The sequence below is a fragment of the Labrus bergylta genome, chromosome 4 (assembly GCF_963930695.1).
Source record: "Labrus bergylta chromosome 4, fLabBer1.1, whole genome shotgun sequence".
Classification (NCBI taxonomy): Eukaryota; Metazoa; Chordata; class Actinopteri; order Labriformes; family Labridae; genus Labrus; species Labrus bergylta.
The window spans coordinates 5,665,983-5,677,016 of record NC_089198.1 but is presented as its reverse complement, the minus strand read 5'-3'; the positions used below and the strand labels follow the sequence as shown (position 1 = coordinate 5,677,016).

The 11,034-nt window shown below is 38.2% G+C and overlaps 1 protein-coding gene and 3 long non-coding RNA genes across 4 annotated transcripts in view; 2 read left to right on the top strand and 2 right to left on the bottom strand.

Annotated features, from left to right (window-relative positions):
- The window catches only part of LOC136179133 (uncharacterized), a 207,162-nt gene that overhangs the window by 94,475 nt on the left and 101,653 nt on the right, over nucleotides 1-11,034 (top strand). The window lies entirely within an intron of this gene.
- LOC136179126 (uncharacterized) lies at nucleotides 11-1,531 on the top strand. Its single transcript, XR_010666386.1, has 2 exons — nucleotides 11-98; nucleotides 412-1,531. It is a non-coding gene; the product is annotated as an uncharacterized lncRNA (long non-coding RNA).
- Nucleotides 1,576-4,560, bottom strand: LOC136179130 (uncharacterized). The gene is made up of 2 exons (XR_010666390.1): nucleotides 2,679-4,560; nucleotides 1,576-2,586 (listed from the first exon to the last, which is right to left on the bottom strand). It is a non-coding gene; the product is annotated as an uncharacterized lncRNA (long non-coding RNA).
- Nucleotides 6,772-10,949, bottom strand: LOC136177000 (GTPase IMAP family member 9-like). Its single transcript, XM_065953334.1, has 2 exons — nucleotides 10,906-10,949; nucleotides 6,772-8,018 (listed from the first exon to the last, which is right to left on the bottom strand). The coding sequence occupies exons 1-2, from the start codon at nucleotides 10,919-10,921 to the stop codon at nucleotides 6,772-6,774; spliced, it is 1,263 nt and encodes a 420-aa protein (XP_065809406.1). The 5' UTR covers nucleotides 10,922-10,949.

Below are 11,034 nucleotides of genomic sequence, written 5' to 3'. Positions count from 1 at the left end.
TCTGTGTGAGCGTGCTCATCTTTCTTCTGTTATTATCAGAATAAACGGCTGCTGGTGCCAAAAGTGAGTTTTTATACCTGGTTCATCACAACACAATGGTGAGTACACAACCAGTACACTTTGTATTTAAAAAAGAAAAGAAAAGAAAAGAAACTAAATGCTTTTGGTAGAAATACACTTTTGTTGAAATGACGTACATCAGGGAGTAAGAACAACACAAACGAGCATCAAGAGGAGGAAACAATGTCAGTAAGAGATAATGAACGGCTTTAAGTCCGATCGGACACACAGGTGCTGACAGGAAGTGCACAGAGGCAAAGCACATTTTATTAAATCCATATATGTCGTCACGATCATCAAAAGCATCAACGTCTCCTGACACATCTCCTTTATGGTTTGTCTCACACGCAGCTCCAGGAATTCTTTCACTGATCCTGAAGAAAATACAAGAGTTTCTTTTCCATTCACCGTATTCTAAGATATTTCTCTAAACATTAACGACACCATCTGTGCTGTGCTTTGGTCAAAATAAAACATGAATCAAGCCCCAGAGCAGGTTTGTGACCCTGTATAAACCAGCTCTCTCAGAACGCTCTGTGTGGGTGGAGATATGAGGGGAGGGTATTGTTTTACCTGAATCCAACTTGTGATGTCACAAGGAGAGCAAATTTGAAACGGAGAATTTTTGTCTGTGTTGTAAGACTTATGCAGACCACAATCAAAGGACTGGATGGGTTTATTTCACATTTTGTGGGTCGGTAGACACTCAGGTTACCCAAGTGGATTTTTCATAATATGTCCCCTTCAAGAGGAAGAAACCTCGAGCAGATCCAGACTCATGATGAACAGCCGTCTGATGACACTGTGTCCAAGCTGGAAAGTGTGATAGAGGGAGATTCAGGAAGAAGAGAGACAAACAGAGCAACAACAACAACAATGAATAAAATAGATTTAAAGCTACAGTGTCAGTAATAATGGTAAAAGTATGTGTAGTATTAGCAGTAACAGCTCAGTGTGATAATAGACTGATCAGTCAAATATCAACAACTGTAATGATGAAACGAGGAGGACTGATTATATTCATTATAGAGGATCATTTATTAACCCCTTACTGTCCCCATTATCATATCTACTTCTGACATTAAAGAGTCTAAAATATGTTATGGTATGAATTTCAACTTTATAAAGTAAATATATACGATTAAAAAACAAAACACATTAAAAAAAAGTTTTTTGTTTCTTTGCTCTATGAAACTTGTCATTTATTGCACATTTCAAGTTTACTTTTTCTTTAAATTTTATTTTATTTACCATTTTGTTTTGCACTATTTAGAATTTATTACTGTAAATATTGTTTATCTTATTTTACCTTATTTTATTTTATCTTATTTTACCTTATTTTGGTTGTATTGCACCGCGGGACGGAGACAAACACAATTTCAATTCCACTGTATGTCTGGCATATTTTGAAATTGACAATAAAGTTGACTTTGACTTCTTGACTTCAATGAATCCTCTTGATCAACCTGAATTCTAGTCTCATGTCTCTCTTTGTTCACAAATAAAACTACAGACTCTGTTACAACATTTTATTAAAATGAAGAAGCAAAAAATCACATTAAAGCACATTTGGATGATGCAGTTTGCTTTACAAGTATTCAGAGAAAATTGAAGGACTTTTCTAACATAGAAGCCAACCTGAAACATCTGACACTGAAAACAAATCCTCTCAGCTGTGATTCAATCTTTCTTGAAAAGACGAGTTTGATTTCATGAAAGTACATTTGATTGTAAAAACATTGTTACAGACTTTAAAACTTTGATACTTAAGATCACAAGGAGATTAAAACCCATTTTGTATTATATATATATTTTTAATTCATGTGTCAAATAAAAACCATTTAATGTCGATCTGCAGAGACCCTTTGTACCTTTAAGAAAAAGCTCTTCATGAACACCTTGATGATGATGATGATGATGATGATGATGATGTTTAGGATGGTTTTGATTCTGATTCAAACTCTCATGAGCAGCTGTTGATGTTGTTGATGACGACATATTTACTTTACTTTTCTTAAAAGGTGCACTGCCTCTGGTCACTTCCTGTCATCACCTGTGTGTCTGATTTGACTTAAAGCTGTTTGTTTGCACTTGCCTGTCAGATAGGAAGCTGTGTGTGCTGCACTCCCATGGAGTAGGGCGCAGAGCAGAAGAGGAGCGCACACGAGCAAAAAGCAACGGTGCACATTGCTAGGTTACAGAAACATTAGTCGGGAAAATAGTTACTTTTTGGTGCACAGTATGTTTGTATCTGTTCACTATTCAGTAGAAAACTCTGATCTTTAACTGAGGAGGAGGAGGAGGAGCTGTTACGGTTTGTATTTAGACCCAAAAGCAGACACGGCAGCAAAATTGAAGGGCTTGAGGTTTTATTGCAGGGCTAGGTATCAGTGAATGGCTGACTGGCTGGCTGGTAGTGACGGCGTGGAGGAGTCTTAGGGAGTTAGCTGGTTCCGTAGGCAGACAGGTAATTGGTTGAGTTGTCTGAGAGGAGAGCAGACTGGAGGAGATGACACCGGTGAAAATCTGGACAACAAGAGAGAAAATCTGTTAGGACTCACTGGAAAAACACTTGGAATAAACTCTAACAAATGTTAAGAGCAGCCGATCATAGCTACCACTTCAGTAGACTCAATAATCTGGCAAGGAGTCGAGTTGAACCCTGGGTCTTAGTCTGAGGCAGATAAGCAGATGAGTTGCAGATGTGAGTGGTCACCAGGTGTTTGATTGAAGCCACGCCCTCCAGAGACACACACACACACACACACACACACACACACACACACACACACACACACACACACACACACACACACACACACACACACACAGACAGAGGGGGAGGGGACACAAGGGATACACAGAGAAACAGGATCACAGCCAGAGCCGTGACAGGAGCTAGCAGCACAGGAGGAGAGGGTGTGTGTTCATGAGATCCTCAGGGCACAACAGGATTTGGGAGAGTTTAGTCTCGTCCAGGAAATGCAGCTCTATGACGACCGCTTCACAAGCACGTTAACATTTCAGCCTATGCTGCTGTTTTAAACACAGCTGGTACGCCAAAACTGTCGGACAGGTCTTTACATAAGAGAGCTCTCTCTGGGACCCCGTTTGTTGTGATCTGATCTTCCCTCCTATTGAGAGGGGTCTGTCTGCAGGCTGCAAGAGAGGGGGGGAACGTGTACCTATCCAAATCTCAGCAGAGGACCACGTGAGATGTCTAAAACGATGATTTTGGCCGCCAAAGAAACACAGAAGTTGTGGGCAAAATTTTGGCTTGAGTACAGACACAAGAGTATTTTCCTTAGACAACTTATATTTAGTTAAATATACGTTAGTAATACCAGGGTTATTTCACAACCAGAGTTGATAAGCTTTCTTTTAAAGCAAACGATGTGGATTTTATTTAAACAATGTTTATTTTATTTATCTACCAACTGTTAAAAAAGAGTAATTTAAGAGCACGGAGATGATAGTTTAAATAAGTATCATATGTGACATGCAACTTTAAATATTCATAGAGAATTATGTCTCCTTACTGAAATTACTTGGGTTTATTATTGTTACATGTCTGGACATGCATAAAGGTGTGAATAACTTTACCTATAACAGAAGCTCACCACCCATTAGTTAACTTGGTCATTCCAGAATTGGAGGACAATTTAGCCATCAAAACTTTTGAAAAAATTAACATTTGTTTTCCAAATTTCTGTTAAATATTTAAAAAACACAAGTAATAAACCATCAAATAATGTGATTCGTCCAGCTCAGGCATCAAAGACACATTTTTTATTCGGTGTTTTCTTTGTTTTGTGCTGCGTTTGGTGCAACTCTGTTACAGATACTCAGGAACCTGTAAAACGTGTATTTTTAAATATTGCTTAAAAAACCCTTCACATTAAATAAACAGAGGCACATTTACATTGAATACTGATTTAAGAAAATCATTTAAGATTATTTTGATAAAAAATGACATGGTAACAGGGTCAAAGAGTAACAGGGGTGAATGGATACATTACTTTAGACTATAAGTCAAGACATAAATGTAATAAATAAACACAGGATAACAGGAACATTGGTGATATTATTTTAAAGGTTTCACAATAGGTGTAAAAGAACTCTGTAAAAAGCCTGTTGCTCTTATTTTAGTAACAGGGTTGTAAATCTGTGCTAATGCTCAAACTTTTTCTTACTGGTAGATGCTACCTGTACTAGCAGTTATGCTAGCTGGCAAAGGACAATCTAAGATATATAAAGAATAAAAAGAAAATTGTCTTATTCTGATCAAATCAGTAACAGGGTTGAGTTGGTTTCAGTGACACACTCAATTTAGACTGAGAATGTGAAAAATAGAAGCGAGCACTTAAATTTGGTCTAGCCATGGTGTTAGCATGTAGCTTAAAGATGTCATTTCTGCTGAATCATGTTGTTTCCTGTTCTTAGTCTTCTTCTGCATTGCTTAAATTGTTTTGGTAACAGGGTTGCACGCATGTTGTGGGACACAACTTTGAGGCATAATTACTATTATTAAAAATATGTTCATAATTAAACAAACAGTATCAGCAATTACAAGAGAAATATATTAATAAAATCATGTAAAAAAAAAACTTAAAAACATATTTTAACTGTTACATTTGATATTAAAGCTGGCCATTGAGAGGGTGGGACAAGAGAATACAGCCACTTTTAGGGGTGCTTGGGAGATATTTGGTTTTTAAAACCACTTTCACCACAACTCTCTTTACATGTTGTCTCAGGACACATACAATTTACACAATAACTGGTGTGTTTTGGGATTTTTTGCACAAATAATTTTAATTTTCATGGGTGGGGCAGAAAACTTTCCTAGAACTATGTGAGGGCTCGCTCCCTACCAGCTGCTAGTCTACTCTTTCCTAGTACTGGAGCTATGTAAAATTACTCCACTAACACCCTGTCGAGAAGAGAAGACTTATATAACCGCATAGCTCTAGGATTATCTGTCTCACATTCATTTCTAGAATCATTAGATTCAAGTATAATCCTTGATTCAGGACCCTAGATTAGCCCCCGGAGGCTCTCACCCCCGGAGAGGGATTAACTGCAACCCTCCTCACTCGGAGAGTAGAAGTGTGCCGTGGTGTGACTGCTCATGCTTACCTCCCGAGGTTCACGCGGCGTCCTTAAGAGAGGCTCAGGTCTTAGTGGTGTGAATGATTTCAGTCAGAAAATGATTTCAAAAAGCTTCAGAAAATGTATTGAAATAACTTCAAAAGATATTCCAAATGCAAATACAAAACAGTAAAAGTAAAAATATAAAAATGTAAAAAGTAAAATACAAATTTAAAAGCTTAAACTCGAGAGAATAGACACTTGAGGTTTTAAAAGATCTCGGTCTCAGAGACTAAGTCCCAAAACGGGGATTTAAAAGTCAGAGTGATGTGGAGCCCTTTAGAAGAACTAAAGCTTTTCCACAGCACTTTTATAGCCAAACTGTCTCTTTTCTCCAAGATTCTGTAAAACCTCAACAATGCAGATTAGCAGACGCGTGATACATCCGCAGGTGATACCAAGTTCATATGTGGTTTTAGCTTGAAGACCGTGAACCAGGCAGATTCACAGAAGCGTTATACACCCACGAGTTTGTATGTGGTTTTGCTCAAAGTGTGGCACACTTGTTCTGACCTCACAGGTGCGTAGGCGCCGTGGCATGATTGACAGGATATGTAAAAGCAAAGAAAGTAGTTCTGACTATATGACATATGAGTTAAATGATAAATGGATTAAATGATAATAAAAGAAAAGAACACATCGGGTAAAAACAAATTCATCAATTGCATAACTCTGATCTTTCAACATTACATACTTTCACAACTTTTATATTTTTGATGACATTTTGTGGATGAAAATAAAAATCGTCCTTTTTTTAATTTCCTCTCCGCTCCATCCAACCATCTGCATAGACGGGCTGCAGGGCTTCTTCTCTATACCTTTGAGGACACTACAGCTTTGGTTGGAGGCACTTATGTGAGTCATGTGTTCCAAAAATGTTCTTAGTTAATGTGTTTGAAATGATAACAATAGAAGGTGAACCAAAGTAAAGCGAGCCACACGGCCTCAGCAGGGTCAAACACCATTTAGAAGATTGTAGTGGGCAGAAGATACCGATGACACAGATCTCAAACTTTCAGAACTAAGAGAGCCATTTCAAGCTTCGTGCCCACATCCATCAGGCTCATGAATGGCTGATCCATTTGTTCATTTATTTTTAACACCACTCTTTTAACCTTTCATAACAATTGTCATGCTTTTAATACAGCCACTTGTATGTGTGTGTGTTCTTTTGTTTGTTTGTTTTGTTGTGCTGAGCTGTATGCACACTGATGCTTTTTTTACACAACTGAAGTTTCTAACAGATAAATAAAGATATTTGAAATTGGGTCTTGCAGACTGCAGACAGATACTATTGGTCCAACTGGCAAACGAGACCTTGTGCTGAGCTCAGCTCGGCCGAGTGCAGATACGCTCTTGTGCAGAGCTACACATAGACAATGAATGGTCTTGACAGCAGCGCGTAGCCCCCACCGCGTCCTGTCTGAAAGTCCCTTTAGTCTTTTAGTTTTGTGTTCAAAATATGTCTAAAAGAAAAGGCGAGAGTAATTTGAGAATCAACAGATCAGTTTTAAACACTGACATTATAATGTACATCAGGTCGGATACAACGAGCTGTAGTTATTCTAATAACACCACAGCCTCCAAAACCAACCCAACCAACCCAGCCACCCCAGCCCCAACAGCCCCCACAGCTGCCACAGGCGCAATATCCACCCCAGCCTCCACAAGCCCAATCGCCACGCCAGCCTGCACACCCCCCACCGCCACCGCAGTCCCCACAGCCGCAGCACTCCCCATAAACAGAAGTGTATGACCAATCTTTTCGAGCACTGAAGGGCTCTTCTCTGCCTCTCTTCGAGCCTTCTCTTCCTGTTCTTCCTTCTGTTTTTTCTTTTTCTCTTCTAATTCTTTAACCCTCGCTTCCTCCGCTTTCTCATGTTTTTCTTTCATTTTCCTCTCCAGTTCCTCATTCTCTTTCTGGATTCGCTGTTTCTCCTTCTTGGCGTCTTCCTGAAGTTCCTTTAATTCTTTCTCATGTTTTTCTTTCATTTTCCTCTCCACTTCTTCCCTCTCTTTCCTCATTTGCTCTTCTTTCTCTTTCAGGATTCGCTGTTTCTCCTTGGCATCTTCCTGCAATTCCTTTAATTCTTTCTCATGTTTTTCTTTTATTTTCCTCTCCACTTCCTCCCTCTCTTTCCTCATTTCCTCTTCTTTCTCTTTCAGGATTCTCTGTTTCTCCTCTTCAATCGCCCTCTCTGCCTCCTGAAATATCTCAGTGGTGTAATGGTTTCCTGTGTTCTTTTCTGTTATTTTTCTGATCTTGTTGAGCAGCTCTCTGGTCTGAGAACTATCAGAGAGGTTGTTATCAAAGACGTGGTACTGGTCGTTACATTTGGCCACAAGCTCCTGCAGTTCTTTGCTTTTCTTCAAGAACTCCTCAATAGTCCCACTGAGCTGGTCACCATGGGTAAAGAGAACCATGCTGTATTTGTCTGCTGACTTTCCAAAGATTTTCTGAATCTTCTCCACCGTCTTCTTTTCTTCTTCTGTGAATCGGTCCAGTTTGATGACAATCAGAAAGATATGTGGTCCAGGAGAAGCATAAGCCATACACTGGGAGATATTTTTACGTGTCGTCTCTTCATCTGTATTGGTGTCAAACAGACCTGGAGTGTCGATGACAGAAACCTTCTGTCCATCCACCTCACCATATGACTTAGCGCAGCCTGCGGTCACAGATTCAGGGGAGAAAACAGATTCAAAGCAGTTGTGTCCCAGGATGGTGTTTCCTGTTGCACTCTTCCCAGCTCCGGTCTTCCCCACCATCACGATCCGGATCTCTTCATTGTTGTACATGTTTGGTTCTGATTGGATGGAAGAAAATAAAGGAACAACATTAAGGACTATAGTTCTCCACTTGATTATCCAAACCTGACCTTATCCAATTATCCAGTTATTTTTGTTTTGTGTTTTTAAACAACCGGATTTAGATCCAAGAAAAACTCATCTGATAACTTTAATCCTGTTGGATTAACTTTGAACAAACGGGCCCAGAGGATATTGTCTAGCTAGCTCTAAATGATCTATTATCTTACTGCGTTTGATACAATAAATTATGCTGTATGATAGTGATTTTCAAAGTCACTGGGTTATGTTAAGTTATGACAGAAAAAGCTTGGTAACCAAACTGTATGAGGCTGTATGATATCCTACAAAACAAAATTATATGTTATGACACATGAAGATAGGAGCAGCAACATCCAGGATCTTCTAAATGTTTCAGGGCCTAAAGAGATGTATGTCCAGAGGCACAATTTAAACTTATAAAAAAGGAAATGTTCCAAATTAAAATGCAAAGAAAGCCACTCGGGGTTTGTAGCATCGGTAACACTTTAGATTAAGGTCACAATAATCACCATTAGCCAGTTGCTTATTAGCATGTTCATTAGTAGCATACTGGCTGTCGTCATTGAGAGCTTTATAGTCGAGCCAGATCAATACATCTGTCAGCCGATGGCAAATTTTATCTCTGATATGCTGACATAACTAGGTTTATTCAATTTAAGTTTATTATTTATTTTTATATCGTTTTTTAATAATTGTTTATTTCCATAAATGCTTTTGTTCAACTGTAAAAAACCGCTCAATGCAATAATGTGTGTATATCTATTTCTATCCATAAAGATTGGGAGATACATATAAGAAAGATATCGACCAGATATATCGAAATGTTTTCTCCCTAAAAACGATATCGGCATCTGCCCCAAAAATACATATCAGTCAGGCTCTACTTTATAGTACCTTACTCTATATGACCATAACTCATAGCTACAAGGCCATTAACTAAGAGTTTGCCCTCAGTACCCTCCTAAATACTGCTGATTAAGAGAACGTTAAGAAGTTGAATCAGAATCACATTCACCTTTATTGGCCAGGTATGTTTACACACACAAGGAATTTAACTGGTGAACTTTGCTCTCTATGTACAAGTATAACATTAAATATCAACAATAAACACAATAAGCAAAGACTGTTCTGCCCTTTCTGCACGTTCCAATGTACAGGATTTGACAGCCAGATAACACTGAAACAAAAGTCCTCCAATAAAAACACAAAGCTTGTCTTTTCTTGATTTTACATGAGTTCCTTCCGTTTTGTTTTGTTTTTGTAAAACTGCAATATTACAAAGAGAATAACAATATTTCAGTACAGATAACAAGTATACATTTACAAAGTATAAGCATTGCTATCTAAATTCAAGCAAGCACAGAAATGCATAAAAATGCTAATTCAACACAAAGCTACATGCTATCATAACCATGAGGAAAACAGTTAGCCACTACATTTAGCATTAGCTAAGAGCACATGAAAGACAAAAACAACTAAAAGTTTCTGACTTGAATTTTGTGTTCATATCTCAACATTTTTATAATGAACTGAACATAAAACTTACAGACAAATGGTCTCCAAGGCAGAAGCGTAACAGAAAACCATTCAGCAGCAACATGCATCCTCTGTCTCTCTCTGTCCTTCTTACTGCAGCATGTGACTTAATGAACTAACTACCCACAATGACCAATAGATGGCAGTATAAACCATGAACTGATGTCAAAATGTTTTTAATCTTTTAAATCTAACTTTTTATGACCACTTTTATTGACTAACATTTCTAACTTAATTCAAATTACTGACTTCAAAATAAAGGCAGCACAAAGACTAATATGTACAAGGCTAAATAAGAAACAGTTCAGTTGTGAGTAGTGCAAAAATGCTGAAGTGACATGATAATAAAAAATGCAGTTATGTGACAGATGGGTTCATTTACATGAGGTAGAGTTTTACAGTATTTACATGATAAGTGTGCGTAGATTGATAATTTAAATTAAATGATATATATGTATATGTACATTCACAGAGACAGGTCTGACACTCTGTGACTGTTTAGCATTCATCAGAGTCACAGCCTGGGGGAAGAATCTGTAACGCCTACCGGAGGGGAGGAGTTTGAAAAGTTTGTGTCCGGGGTGTGAGGAGTCTGCTACCTGCCCGTTTCCCAGCCCGGACCGGATAAGTCCTGGATGGGGGGCAGGTCGACACCAATGATTTTTTCTGCAGTCCTGCTTTTTCTCACTTCTACCTTATAAGGGCATACTAAGCAACGCATATCAAGATCAGAATTCCTGTTCAACAACTTCTTAACTTTCTCTCAATAAGCAGTAATTAGGAGGGTATTTGGAAAACCGCTGAAGTTACACCTACACACTAAATTCTGTGATAACTTAAAAGCCAAACATAATTTGTGCCAGTGTATGAAGTCTTGAAAACCCCAACAGATACAAGGTTTAAGCTACTTACTAATAAAGCAGCTTTCTGTGATTACTGGTGTTATGATCATTGTGATAACAGCTGGGTGGAGTGAGGGCTAGTGTACGGATTCACAGATTCCTTTTATTTAAATACAGATATTTATTAAATATGAATAGTATTGGTATTTAACAATTAAATTTGACACTGACTCTGTGCTATTTGGTTATTGTTGACTGAGGGAACCCATCCAGGGTGGTGTCCCGTTGTTATTAATTCAGATTAATAGTTTTGGTAAGTAATATTAATACAAATTATTAATATTAATTTAATAGCGAAGTTGACTACATTAAAACCCAAACATAGTTTGTGCCCACGTATGAGGTCTTCAAAACGCCAACAGATACAAGGTGTATGTTACCTTATAAATTACATATACTGACTTACCTTTACTGACAGCCATATTTGAGTGTTGGAGAGAGTAGCTGGTGTGTTTCTAAGCTAAAGAAGAAAAGTTTTTAGTCTGTCAGTGGAAACACTTCCTTATACCTGCACAGAGCCTCACCCTGTTCACCC